The sequence below is a fragment of the Oryctolagus cuniculus genome, chromosome 4 (genome assembly GCF_964237555.1).
Source record: "Oryctolagus cuniculus chromosome 4, mOryCun1.1, whole genome shotgun sequence".
In the NCBI taxonomy this organism is placed as follows: Eukaryota; Metazoa; Chordata; class Mammalia; order Lagomorpha; family Leporidae; genus Oryctolagus; species Oryctolagus cuniculus.
The window spans coordinates 32,161,032-32,181,601 of NC_091435.1; the positions used below are offsets into that span (position 1 = coordinate 32,161,032).

The following is a 20,570-nucleotide window of genomic DNA, read 5'->3' on the forward strand; positions in this document are numbered from 1 at the left end:
ATTGTAAGGTGCCTTAAAATTATGACAGCCTGACCTCATTTTACAGACTCTGCCTCCAAGAAGTTGACTTGCTGTATGTTTTTACTGGAATGCTACACTCTGCCAGGTGCTGGGGTTAGGGTGTAAGGATAAAAAAGAAATCATTCTCACCCCTAAGAAATTTGCACTCTAGTTGGGAGCCAGGAATTAACAAACCAAAGTACAGCTTTATTCGTGAGGTGATTCAAAGATCTTAGTGTTGTAGAATCACAGAAATGAAAAGCTGTCCCCACCGTGGATTTCAGGGAAGGCTGCCTCTGAGTTCCTGGTGCTTTGGCAAGGACCATGTGTGGTCGATCTATGCCTGCTGTGGACCTAGCATGCCTTAGACCTGGACAGCAGCAAAGCTGGATCTTGGAAAGCAGTTACTGAGACTGTTACGTCAAACACTTGGTTTTGTGCACAGATGGACACAAGAGAGGTCAGGGGAATGTACGCATAGCATTGCTGGAATAGAAATGAAACCATTTAAGGTTAGCAGCCTACTGATGATATGCTAGTGCGTTTATCTGCCTAATTGAAGGACATTTGAAAGTTACCTAAAGACATATTGTGCATATACTGATCTTTTTGTCCATTAATCTTCTGGAAAGGGACCCTTTCAGGCTTGTTGACACCTTCCCTTTACAGATGCCATCACCATTATGTGGGTGCATGGATTATGCTTGTGGTAGCATTTTTCTTCTGCAGACTGACTAGAACTAGAGCTTTCAATCTAGATATCTTTGTGTTCTGGGCCAGTTCTGGGAAGAGTGTATATCATATAATGCTTAGTATTTCTAGAAAAATCAAATCAAAATTCTTGATTCATTCATAGCCAGTATAGCTATAGCATTTTTTCTTAAGTAGCCAATAAAGCAGAACATATTTATTAATTTATAAAGGATTTATCTAAAAAAGGTTTTACTAGTATCTTTTGTATCTAGTTATCTATTTGTTTGTTTTTGTTTTTTTTTTTTTTCCTGTCAGGCAGAGTTAGACAGTGAGAGAGAGACAAAGAGAAAGGTCTTCCTTCCATTGGTTCACCCTCCAAATGGCCACTACTGCCGGTGATGCACCGATCCAAAGCCAGGAGCCAGGTACATCCTTCCTGGTCTCTCATGCTGGTACAGGGCCAAGCACTATCCATTTGTTTTCAAAGAGAATGTACTAATAGATTTTGTGATCAAAGTTTAATGTATTAATGAATTAGCATGTATCAATAATAATTTTGGTAAACCTATGATCCACTGCATAGTAAAGAACTCGCTATGATAATTTGATACATTTTTTTCTTTTTACTTTGTTATTGAAAAACTAGAAGTCTTTCTAAGGTAGTACAGCTCTGGTATTTTCATTCAAGCCTGTTGATCAAAAATAATTTTACAAAACAAAAACTAATAGAGCATTTACATGGCATACATTAAATAATTTACTAAATATATAAAGCCTAGCAAGTGATACTTGATTTAACACGGTAAACTTTTATAGTGTAAATTTGCCTCAACAGCAATCCTTAAAAATGCATTGTGGATCAGAATTCTTCAGTTCAAACACTCATCATATAACTGTTTCATAACTGTAATTTAAGATAAATTCAACATCTTATTGGACAAGCTGAAACAAAAGGTGTTGGGTTTGTTATATAACTGCGTTCTTTAACAGTATTTTCCATTAAGAATCACTTTTGTTGCTATTGTTGATAACCAAAGTTTCTTCTATATGTATGATTTGGAAATTGTTATGGAAGACTGTGTACACATTATAAAACTTCTGTGATTGAGCCAGTAATTAGCAGTTAAATCTGTGTATTTTGGGAATAAGTGACCTGAGAATGTCGCAGAATATACCATAATTTCAACTTCAAGTGGAGCAAAGGCTTGGCAGTGTTTGGGAGCACGGTCCACTCATGGGCTGTAAATTACTTTCTAAGTTTTCGCATGGCAGAAAGCAGCTGTAACAAACAAAAATAAACACATGTGCAAGCATGCATACATACACATAAAAACTCACAATTCCAAAACATATGTATTCTTACTTTGTGATCCAATACAGTATTTTAGCAGAACATTCTATATAATAAAAAGTATATAAAGCTTTTGTCTTCAAAGATGAAAAACATTTTCTAAAACAGAGTGTACTCTGAGTAAATGCAGAGTGTCTGCTAAGTATACTAAAAACCTTAGGAGCTTTGATCAGATGCCAGCTGTTACATCAGTTCTGTTGGTAATCTTTCTTACTGATCTGTGACCTTGACCTTGTGCTAGTGTCTGTATGTCGAATCTATTTTAGGGATGGGGAAACCATAGTTGAGTGTAATAGGATTTATGCTCCAATCTCAAAGGATGTTTATATACTATAAACACTTAATTCTAGGAGAAAATGATCCATTTTCCATTATATTTTTATTTTGATAGAAATTGGGAAATATTATGTGTCTGAAAACTGATAGCACCAGTTACTTTGCAATTGGGAAAGATTAGTAGAAGCTATACCCTTTGTTACTTTTAAACTTTGTTTTATGCGTGCATGCTATCAAAGTAAGTTAATGATTATTTTATATTTCTTCAGAGAAACTTGTAGAAGACAATGACTAGACATTAATGCTGATGATATTGCATGTATTCTCTGTCATATAATTATTCTGGATTTTTAGAAATTGTAGCTAGAGTCAATTTTATTTAACAATATTCTAGTTTTGATATTTTCAAGGCAGTGCAGCACAACAGCCAGGAATGTATTGCATTTTATAAAACAGAAATTGGCAATTTAGCTTTTTCTGTAGCTCCTTTGGTTCTTTAGCCATTTGATTTTTAACTTAAATTCTCTAACTTCTAATTTTGATTGTGAAGTTAGTATTTTATTTTAGATACAGAGGCAGAGTAAAATGAATAATGGATTTATTGTGTCTGATCCACATATGTAAGACTTCTGAGCATAATTTAGAACAAAGAAGTCCTTTATTTTGATTTATCAACTATAGTTGTGTTTGTGTCTCTAAGACTATTATTTTAGCTTACTTTTACATTTGTGTATGTTGCTGATGATCTTAAATCTTTACTGTTATCTTCCATTTTATTCAGTATATAGCCATTTTAAGATAAGCAGAAGTTCCAGTTTGAATGTAAGTTCATATTTAGCTTTTAAATAAACATCTGTTTGAAATTCTGTAACCCTAATGAAAAAATAGCAAAGATAAATAACTTTGGGGGGATTGGGTGGATAGGGTATACAGCTATATCAAAACCATTTCCTTCCCCTAGAATTCACTAAAAAGACTATAAAACATATTAGTCAGTGCTGTTTCCTCGACTTTATGACAGAGTACCATCTTTCTGGTTAAAATGCTTGTCATTTTTATCAACTAAAATTTGACAAATTACTTGGAATCATAGAAATAAAATTTTAGAGTTGAAGAGGCCCACAGACACTTATGTCCTTGTGCTGAACACTTAAGTTCGACAAGCAGTAGTGTCTCCTGATGAGCCTTTTTAATAGAGAATGTGAGTGACACTGTTTTACTCCTAGGGAAGCAGCTGACAAGCAAGTTAAAGCTGATGGGCCTCGAAGTGAGGAGCAAATCTGGCCTTGGGCAAAAATATGTTAAGTCCCTCAGGTTGCAGTGGAGGACCGCCCGGGCATCTGCCTCACTCTGCAGTGTCAGTCAGCGGCCTGCCTGTCTCCCACCTCTGAAGCTTGTTTGCACCTAGAAGGAGGCCCCTTGGGACAGGGCTCAAAAACTCTCACAGTGAGGATCACAAATGTTGCGTTCAGTTGAGCAGAATGTTTTAAAATAAGTTCACTTTAGGGGGCAGGGCATACCCATTAAATTGTACAACCAATAAACATAATACTGCAAAAAATTGTTTTGTAATTCAGATCAGAGTATATATTAATTATGATTCATTTTTGCAAGAAGTTAGAAATATGGAATTTTCTAATGAGATTTTAAGCTTACTCTTTTACTATTCCCTTTCTGTTCTCTGCTGGGAAATGCCAACCCTTGAATGTTTCTTTAATTATTTTTCTTAATTTTTTTCATTAACTTTCTCTTAGTTTATGCTAGAGAACTCACTGTCTTTACATTTTGATGAATTTTCAAGGCTCTGATCTAAAATGTTGCCTGTTCTTTCTAGTTCTATGAAATTAAGCATTGAGGTTTATGTATTCTAATTTTTATTTGACTCTTGATTTGGAAAGTTCATCCATTTAGAGAAAATGTTTGGTTTTATATCCTGTTGATAAATGGTACTTGGGTTTTTGTTTCTTACTCAACTTTTTTTTTTTTTTTTAAAGATTCATTTATTTGAGAGGCAGAGTTATAGAGAGGCAGAGGCAGAGAGAGAAAGAGAGAGAGATCTTCCACCCACTGATTCAGTCCCAAATGGCCTCAATATCTGGGGCTTGGCCTGGCTGAAGCCAGGAGCTTCTTCCAAAGTCTCCCACATAGGTGCACGGGGACCAAGGATTTGGATCTTCTGCTGCTTTCCCAGGTGCTTAGCAGGGAGCTGAATCTGAAGTGGAGCAGCCAGCACCTGAATCAGCAGTGATACAGGATGCCAGCACTGCGGGCAGCAGGCTTTACCTGCTACGCCACAGCGCAGGCCCCATTGCTCAACTTTTGAACTTGCTTTCACAGTCTTGTCTTAGAGGGAAGCCAAGAGGCCTCTGAACTATTTACTTGGATTTTCAGGAACTGGGCCTATCAATCTAAATGCTCATGCCTTTAAATGCAAGACTCAAATTGATATTACTGGATTATACAGAAGAAATTGAGCAAGATTTCATGGAAACATTTGAAAGTCAAGAAGTATTTCTTAAACATAATTGAAATAGCATACCGCATGATTTCATAGATATTTAATTACTTAAATGTGTTTTCAATGGAGAATCTGGTTGCAAGTAAGGTATGGAATTGTTCTCTTAAAAACAAATGGAAAAAGACCTTTGTTAATATTTGTTTATTCTCAGCGAGAAGGAGTCTCACATTTAAGAATTATATTAGATGTGTCTCTTTTTATCTAAGTAAAATCTTAGTACTTGGGTTTTACTATTTCGAAGTGTATAAAAAGTTAAGCAAAGTTTCCTTGTGCTTAATAAACCATTTTCAAATAGAAACGTATTGCAATGGAGACAATTTGCTTTGCAGAATCAGTGTAACATGCCTTTGTGAGTTACATTATGTAAATTATTTACAATTGTCTTTTATTTAAGTCCATGAAAATATTAACACTTCAACTCAGTATCAAATATTTTTAAAAATTAATTGCAGGCCTTTTAAAAACTGTAATTTGAAAAGCATTTTTCTAGATATTTTAAAAAATTATCTATGTGTTGACACTTCAGATCTTTCCCCAAATCTATCCATGCATATATAGTTAGGGTTTCATAAACTTCCTTCATGATTTTGTTCAATTTTCTTATTTTTGGATAATTTATCTCACTATAACAATTTTTTTCTGCTGCATGCTAGTGGAACCAGTAAACCTTTAGTTTTGTAAATTTTAAAAGATTTTCATGCTGATAAACAATTTTAAATGAATAAAAGGAAGATTAAGTTACAATTTTAACATAGTTACATAACTAGACGTGAGTTTTACTGGGGCCGGCACTGTGACGTAGTGGGTAAAGCCACCGTCTGCAGTGCCAGAATCCACTAAGGGCGCTGGTTTGAGTCCCAGCTGCTCTACTTCCAATCATACTCTCTGCTGTGGCCTGGGAAAGTGGTAGAGGATGGCCCGAGTCCTTGGGCCCCTGCACATCCGTGGGAGACCCAGAGGAAGCTCCTGGCTCCTGGCTTCTGATTGGCACAGCTGTGGCCATTGCGTCCAGTTGGGGAGTGAACCAGAGGATGGATGACCTTTCTCTCTCTATGTAACTCCGACTTTCAAATAAATAAATAAATCTTTAAAAAAAAAGTTTTGTTAAATTGTCTTGAAATACATTAACTCTTGGTATAATATCAGAGTTCTTTGGACTTACTTTTTGAGAGTTGTTTTATAGGTATATTTCTAACTAGTAGGAAGTGTAATAAATATGTTTTTATAATAAAACATTTTGATAGAATAAAACATTCTGTCTTGCTAATTCTCTGTGTGCCAGTTGGAACCTTTTATTACTTGAACCTTTTATAAATTGTCCCCTGGAGCCCTTTGTGTATTATTGTATCTTCATGATCTTATTTTTCCTTGTGTTATTAAGCATGTTGCCATTTTATTATCTTGGGAAAGAATTCATTTATTTGAAGATGTGGGTTTTTTTTAAGACTCAAATAATAAGACAAAAGGAAAATAATGAAAGTGCCTAGAAGGATGATACAGTAGAGAAATGTCTGCAGACCCCATTAAACTAGACCATCTTTGAAGAACATTTAAAAAAAAAAAAAAAAAAAAAAAACAAACCTGGGGACTCTACAGTCTTTGAACTTAAACACAATTGAGAATTCAGTAGTTTTTCACTTTCTGTCCAGAATATCAGTAAGAAGAAAGTTGACTTGGAAAGATAATCCAGTTAGACAAATCAGAACATGAAAACAAACAGGAGTCCGTTAGCATTCTAGACATGAGCAATGGTGGTGCCATTGTGTAGAAACAGATCTCTGTGGTCTTCAGATGACAACATCCTAGATGGATTTTGTCATCTCAGAAATCAGTGTGCAAGCAAAACTGTTGAACAGTATACTTCTAAAGACTAAAGGAATATAGTGTTTTCATCCAGTTGTCATTCAGTATTTTGTAATAAGAATCTCTAACCCTGTTGTATTCAGAGGGTCTATGTGACATATTATTTCATCTTTTATGATGCTAGACCACTCAGATTTATTTGAAACTGTTTATTAAATGGAAAAAAAAACAGTAATGCAGTTATGTGATAAAGGAGATTGGAAGCAAAGAGATGATATAGAAATGAAATATTTCATTGAATGGACAAAGATCACTACTTTTTTTTTTTTTTTTTTTTTTTTTTTTGGTGGGGGTTAGATTTGTTTATTTGAAAGTCTCAGAGTTACACAGAGAGAAAAAGAGAGGCAGAGAGAGAGAGAGAGGGCTTCCATCCGCTGTCTCACTCCCCAGATGGCAACAGCTGGAGCTGTGCTGATTGACGGGAAGCCAGGAGCCTCCTTCGGGTCTCCCACACGTGTGCAGGGGCCCAAGGACTTGGGCCATCTTTCACTGCTTTCCAAGGCCATAGCAGAGAGCTGGATCAAAAGTGGAGCAGCTAGGACTCGAGCTGGCACCCATATGGATGCCAGCACTGGAGGCAGCACCTTTATCTGCTGTGCTACAGCGTCGACCCCAGGCACTACCTCTTTTCAACCTTATTAAGAGCTGTTCAAGTTTTCAAAAGTAACATGTTTTAAATTAAATAAGTACAAACGACCCAGAAGTCATGGAATCTTTTAGGCCTGTACAAGGATACTTTTGAAAGTTTCTGAAAAAAATGAGAGGCTGTGAGTGTGGGCACCCTTTGGGAGGCCCACATCCCATACTGGAGTGCCCAGGTTTGATTCCTGCCTCTGGCTCTTGGCTCCTGCATCCTACTGATGGAGATCTTGGAAGGCACCAGAGATGGCTTAAGTATCTAGGCTCCTGCCACCCGCGTGGCAGACTTGGATTGTGTGCCAAGCTCTTGGCTTTGGCCTAAGCTGTTGCTGGCATTTAGGGAGCTCTTCCCCACTCAAAGAAATTTTAGAGTAAATGTTAAGTCTTCAGTAATACATTTAAAAAGTCCAATAAAGTTGTTTTACTATCCCTGTATTTCTAGTCTGTAAATTAGTCATAAATTAAACATTAATAAAATATCTTTTAGATCCAGATGTATATGATGATAACTTTTTATTGCTATGCTGAGGGTTAAAAATCTCTAAAATTATAAAGAGCAGATTTTTATTTAATCATTTCTTGGTATTAAAGCTTACACTAATGTTTTTGTTAAAGTCATTTTTTTCTAAAATTTTATAGAACCACTCAAAATATCTACTGGGTAGATATTTTTTTACCTTCATATATATAAATTTTTTAGTGTTAAGAAATCTTTATTCACTTGTCGCATCTATAAACCCAATACTTAATGCAGGCTAAATAGTATCACCTATTTTAGTTTCTATACTGAATTTTTCCTTCTAAACTTAATGAGATTGGCAGAAGTTGTGTGGTCTTCATTTGTTCGTAGTAATTTATTTTTTCTTCTCTCTTTGGTTGCTTTTCTCTTTCATAATTCAACTTCAGGAAGAAATCTGCTCTTTTGACTTAGAATCATTTAGCAAGTACGTGCCATAGAGGTAAAATTTCTCTTATATTGTGTCTGTGAGGAAAATGTTGAGTACCTTCAAATAGACAGATACAGAATCTCCCATAAAATCATTGTTGAAGTTAGTGGATTGATAAGCTAGTGGATCACAGCATTTTATAAACTGTTCCAGTTTAAATATATTACTTACAAATCCCTAAAGAAGCCTAATGCTTAAACATGTGTTGATACTTAGGTACTTGTGATTGAATGTACTCAAATATAAGCTTGGCAACACTCTTCAGAAATATTTAAGATCAGGCAAATGAACTGTATATTGGTGCTTCATGAATAATATGGTTATCTTTTTGCTGAAAAAAATTTTAGGCTAATGCAGAATGATTTTAACATTTTTAACCTTCAGATATCTCTATCAGGTGCTTTTCATAATTTACACTACACCCTAGTATTTATAGGTCGCAGTGAGCTGTACTATATCCAAGTATCATGCCTCTTTTCCTTTTTTGCTGAAATTCCTCTGATTTTGTACTACAGAAGTCAAAAGGCAAGACTTAATGAATGTGGGTAGGCTTTTTAACCATGTTTCCCCTCTTTAGTTGTTTAAGACATAGAAAAGAAAGTTATTTGAAGAAAGTTGGCTCTCTCTACTCCTCTAAAGAGTTTTCAATTAAAGAAGGTAATTGAATTAAGGCCTCAAGAAAGAGTTTTGGAATGCCTGATTTTCTAAGCGTTTCATTTTCTGCTGGGATGGTGGTGGCTAGTTGTTGCAGCAGAGTGTGGAGTGTCGCCTGAAGCAGCCTCTCCCAGTAAACACAGTCTTTGACTTGGAGATGCCTGCCCACCCTAAAAGCAGGTTTCCAGGAGCAAGCTCTCCTTCCTGCTGCTGCTTCCTGGAATGGGTACTTGAAGACGACTTCTTGAAGGAATTAATGAAAATAATCCCCTTCCTTATAAGTGTGTCTTAGTTTTCCCTCCAACTCTTCTCTAGATGCATACCTGCTTTCCTGGGGAAGAGTGTGATAGCTTAGTGTATGCATGTAATTATATTTATACAAAGTATACGAGCCATATTTTCTAAGCTAAAAAATTTGTTTTGTAATTTTCATGTAGAAATCTTAAAATAATCCTAAAGGATTTTTCAAAACACATTTAATTTTTTAAATACTTACACTTAGTGATTTACGAAAATCATGTAAAAAAGCCTAGGTAGAAAGAATGAAGTTTTAGTTTGTTACATTTATTTAAATGAAAAGAACAAATTAAATATTTAGAACGACCTTTGCCTTTGTCATTCTTTTGATTTACAGTGAGAAAATTAGAGAGTATGGCTTCAAATTTGTTATTTCATTATTGTAGCTTTTCATCTATCTGTGCTTGAAGAGAATAGAAAGTCTGTGTTTGAATAAAAATGTCCTTCTTCCTATTTCCCGTTTGTTCATTCAATAACTTCATGTATTATAGCATTATATATAGATTATATATTATTATATATATTATTATATAGCATATTCTGCACTGTATTAATTCTAATAAGCAGAGATCTCAGACCCAAGAACTGCTTAAATTAGCTGTATATTTCATTATGTTCTTGAAGTTAGGTTAAAAATGTAATGTTCTTGAAGTAAATAGGTTAAAATAGAAATGATTATTCTTAATCTCTGTCATTAAATATTTCTGTTAAAATAGGAAGTAAATGGTCAGGTGAATAAATGGTTAAATGCAGCATTGAAGCCCTTTTGCAAAGAAAATATGACAGATCCTTTTTAAATAAACTTGCAGATTATGCTTTGTAAATTCAGAAATATATAAACTCAGTCTTTTTGATGCAGTGAATACCACTTTGCAGCATATACTATGAATAGTAAAAAGTTGAATAGAAATAACACAAGTAGTATGAACACAAAGATGCTCCAGTAATCTTATTTTATTCTTCTGTTTCAATGAAATTTCTTAAGGCTACTTATAAATCAAATATCAAATGACTAATGTGATTTGATTTTCTCCAGTCCAGTCAAGTATCAAAAGGTAGCCAATAGTAGGGAGAGAAATACTCATACAATAGATTTACATATTTCATTAAATGTCTTAATTAACTGTAAGTCAATATAATTATTAAACCATATTTATGTAACTCTGTTACTGTCAGCTGTAAAAATGCACTCTGATTTTATTTTTAATTTTGTTTTTTAAATTTTTATTTATTTGAAAGGCTAAGAGAGAATGATAGAGACATATAGACAGAGAAACATCTTCCACTGGCTGGTTCGAGCCTTAAATGCCTCCAACAGCCAGATCCACACTGATGCCAGGAGCTAGGAACTCAATCCAGTCTCCATGAGAGGGACCCAACTTAATGAGCTGCTGCCCTCAGGTTACCCATTAGAGGAAGCTAGAACTGAGAGTATATCAAGTATTCAAACACACGTACTATGATGTAAGATGTAGGTATCCCAAGCAGCATCTGATCGGTACACCAACATTCACCCAGAGATCCCATTAAGTTAATTAGGGTTGAAATCTCACGGAAAACCCTTCTCTACCTATTTCTTATACATGTTATTTATCTTAATTGTCACTGTCTCTTTTCCCTATTTTTTTTTCTTGACTACAATTATTTAGCCTTTTAATTAAGAAATCTAGTAATTTGATAAAAATAATTGTGTAATAACTCTTTCCTAAAGTTTGACTTTCTATTAATTATTTTATCCAGAAAGCTACAGAGAAGTCTTTAAATTAAGATGAACTTTTTTTTAAATACCAATGGGGACCAAGGTAGTTTTAATAGAACTGAGGAGGTCTCATAACTTGAGCAATATGCCATCTTCACTAACAAACTTCATGGAAATCATTCCAGCTTCTCTTCTAATGGTGTAATGGCTTCCTGGTTTGGGGTCAAATTGAAAAAAAAAAAAAAATACATCTGGCAAGTTTTTAGAAATGCAGTGAGTTCTTCAATTGCCTATGTGTTCATGATGGAAAATCGTTTTGTTTCATCTTTGATAATAATTATCAGTGGAGTGTTGCAAATTCTAATAAAAGATAATTCTCATCATACTTCACAGCCTACTTTTTTTTAATTTACGAAGGAATGAATTTCAAATTAAAAGTTCTGCATGGAACACATGAGTAAGGATTTTTAAAAACAGACATATTAAACCTTTGATAGCCCTAAGTGAGCTTCTGAAGAGCTACTCCCTTCTGTCTTTAATAAGTCGTGGTAAACATTATGGATAGATAAGCTTGTGATTATACATATTTTAATGTTTATAAATACGACTAAAATTATCATGGTTTGCAGAGGCCCACTGAATAATCTTAAACTTATTAGTGCTTCCATTTCTTTGAAAACAGGAATTCTAAAAATTACTTAGGGAATCTTGGGGCTTGGGAGATGTCGTCACAAGTAAATCTTTTCTGTTCACCTCAACCCCACATTATCAGATGAGCCCATGTCATAGATACTTCTCTGTCTTTTTCTGTATATTACTTTGGTTCTTCTTAAATGCCCAGAAGTATAAGGAGGCCAATTCTAGCTCCCTCATAGACCTATAACAATGTAAAGGAGACTTCACATTCATATTCTAGGAAGATGCTTAAGAAATTAAAAAACTTGATAGGCTTTGGAAGATAGTTATATAACATTATTTTCTCTAAATGACTTGATGATTGTGAACCATATGGGTTAGCCCATAGGATTTCTAGTAGAGATTTCCGATGTGATAGAAATAACAATGACATAAAGTACTAAAGAAGTGACTCTTAATGCATATATATATGCATGTATTAAATATTTTTATGTGTGATATGTATGTATAAACTTACAAATGCCATGTCCTTTTGTTTTAGGTATCATAGTGTGGTCCTAGTTCTACACCTCCTTAACTATTTTTATTTATTTTTTTAGAGTACTGATATTTGCATTTAATGGGAAACAAAAGATGAAGACGGCAAAACAGTATATTCACTAAGGAGTATATCTGCTTGATGCTACAGACCCATGTGTTAAGGAATTCTACTTCTTCCGTAAAAGTTGATCAGCCCTGTGGTCCGACTGCATTGGAGTTTGCCTGCCTTTTGCATTGTTATTGCTAGAAGAAGTCTAAGTCAGAATGTAACAGGACACCTCTGATTGCTATGGAAGGTGATAAACTGACATTCACTAATTAAAGTTACATCTCAATCACCCACAGAAAACCAACCTTTAAAGTGAATAGAAACCAAGCCCTTGTGAATACTTCTATTGAACATGACTCATGGAGAAGAGCTTGGCTCTGATGTGCACCAGGATTCTATTGTTCTAACTTACCTAGAAGGATTACTAATGCATCAGGCAGCAGGGGGATCAGGTACTGCCGTCGACAAAAAGTCTGCTGACCGCAATGAAGAAGATCAGAACTTTACCATTTCTGGCAGTGCATTTCCCACCTGTCAAAGTAATGGTCCCGTTCTCAATACACATACATACCAGGGATCTGGCATGCTGCATCTCAAAAAGGCCAGGCTGCTGCAGTCTTCTGAGGACTGGAATGCAGCTAAGCGGAAGAGGTTGTCTGATTCCATCGTAAATTTAAACGTAAAGAAGGAAGCTTTGCTGGCTGGCATGGTTGACAATGTGCCTAAAGGCAAACAAGATAGCACATTACTGGCCTCTTTGCTCCAGTCATTCAGCTCTAGGCTGCAGACTGTTGCCCTGTCACAACAAATTAGGCAGAGCCTCAAGGAGCAAGGATATGCCCTCAATCATGATTCTTTAAAAGTAGAAAAGGATTTAAGGTGCTATGGTGTTGCATCAAGTCACCTAAAGACTTTGTTGAAGAAAAGTAAAGCTAAAGATCAAAAGCCTGATACCAATCTTCCTGACGTAACTAAAAACCTCATCAGAGATAGGTTTGTGGAATCACCTCATCACGTTGGACAAAGCGGAACAAAGGTCATGAGTGAACCCTTGTCATGTGCCGCCAGATTACAGGCTGTTGCAAGCATGGTGGAAAAAAGGGCTAGTCCTGCCACCTCGCCTAAACCTAGCGTCGCTTGTAGCCAGTTAGCATTACTCCTTTCAAGTGAAGCTCACTTGCAGCAGTATTCTCGAGAACATGCTTTAAAAACACAAAATGCAAATCAAGTGGCAAGTGAAAGACTCGCTGCGATGGCCAGATTGCAAGAAAATGGCCAGAAGGATGTTGGTGGTTTCCAGCTCTCGAAAGGAATGCCAACCCATCTTAACGGTCAGGCAAGAACATCGTCAAGCAAACTAATGACTAGCAAAAGTAATGCTACAGCATTTCAAAATCCAATGGGTATTGTTCCTTCTTCCCCCAAAAATGCAGGCTATAAGAACTCACTGGAAAGAAACAGTCTAAAACAAGCTGCCAATAATAGTTTGCTTTTACACCTTCTTAAAAGCCAGACCATACCTAAGCCTATGAATGGACATAGTCATAGTGAGAGAGGAAGCATTTTTGAGGATAGCAGTACACCTACAACTATTGATGAATATTCAGACAACAATCCTAGTTTTACAGATGACAGTAGCGGTGATGAAAGTTCTTATTCTAACTGTGTTCCCATAGATTTGTCTTGCAAACACCGAATCGAAAAAGTGGAATCTGACCAACCTGTTTCTCTAGATAACTTAACTCAGTCCTTGCTCAACACCTGGGATCCAAAAGTCCCAGAGGTGGATATCAAAGAAGATCAAGACACCTCAAAGAATTCCAAGCTAAATTCACACCAGAAAGTAACCCTTCTTCAGTTGCTACTTGGCCATAAGAATGAAGAAAATGTAGAAAAGACCACCAGCACTCAGGGAGTACACAGTGATGTGACAAAGTTCAGTCCACAAAATTATACAAGGACTTCTGTAATAGAAAGCCCCAGTACAAATAGGACTACTCCAGTGAGCACTCCACCATTACTTGCATCCACCAAAGCAGATTCTCCCATCAATCTTTCTCAGAACTCCCTGGTCATCAAATGGAATTCCACACCATATGCCTGCAGTACTCAGTCTGAAAAGCTAATGAATGCTGCATCTAACCACTTGATGGACCTGACAAAAAGCAAAGAATCACAAGGAGAGAAACCAGCCCAAAATGAAGGTGCACCAAACTCTGCCACTTTCAGTGCCAGTAAGCTGTTACAGAATCTAGCGCAGTGTGGGATGCAGTCTTCCGTGTCAGCGGACGAGCAGCGCCCCAGCAAACAGCTGCTAAGTGTAAACCCAGACAAACCGCTAGGTATGATGGAGAGATTAAATAGCCCTCTGCTCGCAAATAAAACAAATGCAGCTGAAGACAGTAAGGCATTCAGTAGTCAGTCAGCAGCTCCTGAGCCAGGACTTTCTAGTTCTGAAATAGAAAATCTGCTTGAAAGACGCACTGTCCTCCAGTTGCTCCTGGGAAATACCAACAAAGGTAAGAGTGAAAAAAAAGAGAAGATTCCTATAAGAGATGAAAGTACTCAGGGACACAGCGAGAGAGCTTTAAGTGAACAAATACTGATGGTGAAAATAAAATCTGAGCCTTGTGATGACTTACATATTCACAACACAAATCTGCACTTGAACCATGATACTAAGAGTGCCCCACTACTGGGTACGGCTCCTACCATGCAGAGAAACGCAGCTGCCTTACCAGCATCCGAGGACTTGAAATCGGAGCCAGTTTCACCTCAGGATTTTTCTTTCTCGAAGAATGGTTTGTTAAGTCGGTTGCTGAGACAAAACCATGAGAGTTACCTGGCAGATGACCCGGACAAGAGCTACAGAAGCAGCGAACTAACGCTTCTGGAATCAAAGAATCTTTGTATGGTCCCTAAGAAAAGGAAGCTTTATTCTGAGCCATTAGAAAATCCATTTAAAAAGATGAAAAATAACATTGTTGATGCTGCAAACAATCACAGCGCTCCAGAAGTACTGTATGGGTCTTTGATTAACCAGGAAGAGCTGAAATTTAGCAGAAATGACCTTGAATTTAAATATCCTGCTGGTTCTGGTTCAGCCAATGAAAATGAACATAGGAGTTGGGCCCGAGAGAGCAAAAGTTTCAATGTTCTGAAACAGCTCCTTCTCTCAGAAAACTGTGTGCGGGATTTGTCCCCACACAGGAGTAACTCTGTCGTTGACAGTAAAAGAAAAGGACACAAAAATAATGTGACCAGTAGCAAACCTGAATTCAGCATTTCTTCTTTAAATGGACTGATGTACAGTTCCAGTCAGCCCAGTAGTTGCGTGGATAACAGGACATTTTCATACCCAGGAGTAGTAAAAACTCCTGTGACTCCACCTTTCTCTGAGCACATGAGCTGTGCGGGTTCTCGGCCAGAAACTGGGCCTTTGAGTGGCTGTCCCGGGCCCAGTGAGAAGGGACCCATTAAGTGGGTTATCACAGATGTAGATAAGAGTGAGTATGAAAAAGACTCTCCAAGACTGACCAAAACTAACCCAATCTTGTATTACATGCTCCAGAAAGGAGGCACTTCTGTTACCAGTCGAGAAACGCAGGATAAGGACATTTGGAGGGAACCTTCTTCTGAAAGTGTCTCACAGGTTCCAGTCAAAGAAGAGTTACTCCCTGCTGCAGAACCTAAGGCTGCTTTTATCAACTTACGAAGCCCTTACAACAGCCATATGGGAAATAATGCTTCTCGCCCACACAGTGCAAATGGAGATGTTTACGGACTTCTGGGAAACATGCTAACAATAAAAAAAGAATCCGAATGAAATGTACCTACCAGTCAGCTTTGGATCACTTTAAAACTAATTAGTATGAACTTGAGATCTGTATAAATAAGAGCATGATTTGAGAAAAGCATGGTATAATTGAAACTTTTTTTTATTTTGAGAAGTATTGGTTACTGGTGATGTTTAAATATGCATACTAATTTTTGCTTAACATTAGATGTCATGAGGAAACTACTGAACTTAGCAATTGGTTGTTTCACACTTCTGTATGCATCAGATAACAACTGTGAGTAGCCTATGAATGAAATTATTTTATAATCATAAATAAGAGGCATAAGTTAAAATGTAAAACTCCATCCATAGTGGATTACTGCATTTTGATGCCTTGAATACGGTGTTTCATTTTGCTTTTCAGAAGTCAGCCTACACGTTTTTTTAAAAATCCAAACTCTTAAATAACTCTTAGGGAATAATATCAAATTAAAATTTTAGTTCTGATTCACATCTCATTATCCAGTAATAAATTATCCAATAAATCAGAAAAACTATATACTTAACATTTTTCACTTTTGCTAAAAGACATATTTGTTTTTAACTCTTGGAAGGGGTTTTTTGATTCCCAGTATGTCTGCCCGCCCCAGTCCTTTTCAATACATATTTCTTTAAACCTTGTACTACTTAGTAAAAATTGATTACAATTGAGGGAAGTTTGATAGATCCTTATAAAAAAGGACAGATTTCCATTTTTGTATTTTAACTACTTTACTAAATTATTACTCCTCCTTTTACAGAATTAGGGAAGTTAACATTTGCGTTCAGGTGGTTTCCTGAATAGTTGAATATTTAAGAAATTGTTTATAACAGAAGTAAAATGGCTTTTCTTTGAACAGCTTTCACCATCTCTTGTAAAAGTTAATTCTCACCATTCCTGTGGTACCTGTAAGTCTTATGACCAGGATTTCTTAAAGCTGGACTCAGACCACCTGCATAAGAACCATCTGGAGCACTTGTTTTAAAATGCAGAATTACAGGCAGCAAATCAGATCTGCAAAGCAAGTATCTGCTAAGTGGACCTGGGAATCTTCCATCTGCACCTAACCTGCTCCCTAGGTGTTTCTTCTGCACGCTGAAGTTTGAGGACCATTGCTTATGACTTTTCTCAGAATATGGACTGTAAAAAGAAAAAAAAAAAAAAACCTATTTGATGCCTATATTTTCCCCAGTACAGTCACATATCAACTCAAAATTTGCAATATTAGCATTCCTATATTACCGTTATGTCTTTGGAAATCGGGTTCAAAATACTTTTTATGACAAAAAAAATTGGGTGGAGGGGGACAATTTTCTTATCTGGCTCAACATCTCAGGAAAATCTGTGATTATTTATGTATTCTAATGAGTAACATCTACTTAATTAGCCTTAGGGATGGAATAACAGGGCCACTTATTAAACTCAGGTGATTCCAGGAAGATTTGGAAACTTCTCCTGACTACATCCTTGACTTATTAAAACCATTGTCCGGACTAAGAACAATGCTGACAAAGATTAAAACATTTAGTTCAAACCCAAGAAAGGCACTAATCTCAGATTGACTAAACAAATGTGTACAGAGATCACTTATCTGACAGATTGTATACAGCCACTCCATTGAGTCTAGTATTTTAAAATAGTGATTAAAAGTAAACATTGATACTGTCTTAGAAGAACTTAGTGTATTTCTGAACCACCTGGTTTTCAGTCTTGAAGCAAGTCCGTTTTTAAGTTCAGTGTTTACAATCCACAATTCATGTACCAGATAATATTTTGGCTTTTAATTGTTAAACGGGTTAAAAAATAACCTATCAAAAATTATCAGCTGTTAATTAGAAGGAAGTTAATTTGAAGTTGTTCTACTTGAACTTGTTTCTAAGAATTTTATATTAAAACAGGCGTTATTTCCTAATATCTAAAATTCAAAATGGTTATTTTTTTCTCAAAATGCTTTGTACACAGAGTTATTGGATATATTATATAATAGTCAAGAGTGAATATTGGTGAAGGCATATACTTATTCTGACATGAAAATCCCTCGGGCCAGTGAATATATTCTACTCCATGTCCATACTGTGACAATCTTATTGTCTACACTGTGTAAGTAAGCTTTTAAACAAACCATTGTTCTCATCATTGTGAAAAGCCTTTCAGGTACGTCAGAAAAAAATACCAGTATTCTCCCTTGGTTAGAAGGAAGTGAGTAAGACATGGGTCAGGGAGAAGAACATCAAGGGCCAGCACTGCTGGTTTTTTGTTGGTTGATTGTTGTTAACAATGAAAGGCTTGAGAATATGTAATACATAAATAAATGTGACCACAAAGAATGCTGTTCTGATTTACTAGAGAATGTCCCCAATGTGAGTTGCCTTTGATTTTGTAAGGAGAGGGGTGAGAAAGGGCATACATCCACAGTCACTTTGTTTATGCACATGTATTTACAAGGATGCACACATACTACACGTTTTCAAGGACTATTTTAGATATCTACACAAATTCTTCCTAATAAAGTCATTTGTGAAGGGGTACTACAGCTCTCATTGACATCAGTAAGGTAGCATTACCTGTTTATTCTGTGCTGCGTCTTACAGAAGAGTAAACTGGTGAGATATATATTTTATATATATATATATAAAATGTATATATATATTGACTTGTTACATGAAGATGTTAAAATCAGTTTTTAAAGGTGATGTAAATAGTGATTTCCTTAATGAAAATTACATATTTTGTATTGTTCTGATGCAACAGAAAAGCCTTTTAATCTCTTTGGTTCCTGTATATTCCATGTATAAGTGTAAATATAATCAGACAGGTTTAAAAATTGTGCATGTATGTATACAGTTGCAAGTCTGGACAAATGTATAGAATAAACCTTTTATTTAAGTTGTGATTATCTGCTGCATGAAAAGTGCATGGGGGACCCTGTGCATCTGTGCATTTGGCAAAATGTCTTAACAAGTCCGATCCGATGTTCATCCCAATATGGCAGTATTCCATTTCTGGACATGACTTCCGTGGTTAAAGCTTTGTGAAAGGATGTTCTTTAAATCCAATGGTCTTAAAATTTTTTTAAAAACCAATTCAACTACTTTTCGACATAATGAATTCACACAACTACTTTCATGAATTTTTAAATCCCATTGGAAGCATATTATACCAGGAGTATTCCAATATTAGTAAATACTGGGATACAGGCACATTACCATTCATGGTAAGAATTCTGGGGTTTACACAAGCAGTTTTGATGCGCTCTGCTCAGTAATATAATTTGTCATTTTTATTAGAAGTTTAATTTCTTCATGTGATGTCATGAAACTGTACATACTGCAGTGTGAATTTTTTGTTTTGTTTTTTAATCTTTTAGTGTTTACTTCCTGCAGTGAATTTGAATAAATGAGAAAAAAATGCATTGTCTCTGTTTTAACTCACTTGTTTTGTGGGCTTTTTCTGCCTTTTAAGCTTTCTATAAACAAATGTCCCAGGTTATAAAAATAGCAACAGGTCTCTTCTCAGAAAAAATGGAAGGAGGAAAAACAGAAGGGAACCAGCATACTAATACATCTAGAAATGGCAATTGAAACATAATTCAAAAATAAAAACGGTTATAGCCTCTCTTCCATTGCTCAGTGTGTAAATGGTCATTGTAGACTTTTTGCGTGGATCTGAATTAGTGCAGTGTTTGAAAATAGTTGAATATTTGTGTATATGTATGTGTAGACACATACACACACAAACCCTTTTAAAAAGATGTGTTTCAAAGAAAGGGACAGATCTGTCTGCTGGTTCATTCCCCAGTGGACGCAGTGGTGGAGCCTGGCCATGCCAAAGCTAGGAGTCAGGAACTCCCTCCTGAGCTACGTGTGCAGAGAGATCCCAGGTAACTGGGCCATTGTGCACTGCTTTCCAGTTGCCGTGCAAGGAGCTGGATTGGATTGCCAGGACTCAATCTTAGATATAGGATGCCAGTGGCATGGGCAGCAGCGTAACCCACTGAACCACAACCACAATGCTGTTCCCTGTACTTTTGTGTTTATCACTTTTATTTTCATGGTAATTGTTTTATAAACTATTTGCAAAATATTTTCTTCCCATTGTAACAAAACACTGAGCCACAACACCAGCCCCATAGATACTTGAAAATGTTTCCTTGGGGTCGGCACTGTGGTGTAGCGGGTAAAGGCTGCTGCCTGCAGTGCTAGCATCCCATGTGAGCGCCAGCTGCTCCACTTCCAATCCACTCTCTGCTATGGCCTGGGGAAGCAGTACAAAATGCCCCAAGTCCTTGGGCCCCTGCATTCACATGGGAGACCCGGAAGTACCTGGCTTCGGATCAGCACAGCTCTGGGCGTTGCGGCCATTTGAGTAGTGAACTAGCAGATGGAAAACCTCTCTCTGCCTCTGCCTCTCTGTAACTCTGCTTTTCAAATAAATAAATCTTTAAAAAATGTTTTCTTGGCAGACTTTTTTCCAGATTTCAGCAGATTATTTTAAAAGAAAAAGAGCTGCCATCGTTTCCCCAAGTGTGGCGCGTGTGTGCACACAAATGTACATACATAAATATATTTGATATGTAGGTAATGATTATTT

The 20,570-nt window shown here is 36.3% G+C and overlaps 1 protein-coding gene across 3 annotated transcripts in view; it reads left to right on the top strand.

The window, feature by feature from the left end:
- The window catches only part of NRIP1 (nuclear receptor interacting protein 1), a 54,553-nt gene extending 35,161 nt beyond the window's left edge, over window positions 1–19,392 (top strand). Inside the window, exons 2-3 of one of the 3 annotated variants that reach the window (XM_051859451.2) lie at window positions 1,013–1,118; window positions 12,173–19,392. In XM_051859451.2, coding sequence (XP_051715411.1) covers window positions 12,515–15,988 — 3,474 coding nt within the window. In that variant the 5' untranslated portion in view covers window positions 1,013–1,118; window positions 12,173–12,514 and the 3' untranslated portion in view covers window positions 15,989–19,392. Of the gene's footprint in view, window positions 1–1,008; window positions 1,119–12,172 lie in introns of those variants that run through there. The other 2 variants (XM_070071917.1, XM_070071916.1) reach the window with 2 other exon arrangements.
- Window positions 19,393–20,570: the final 1,178 nt, after the last annotated feature.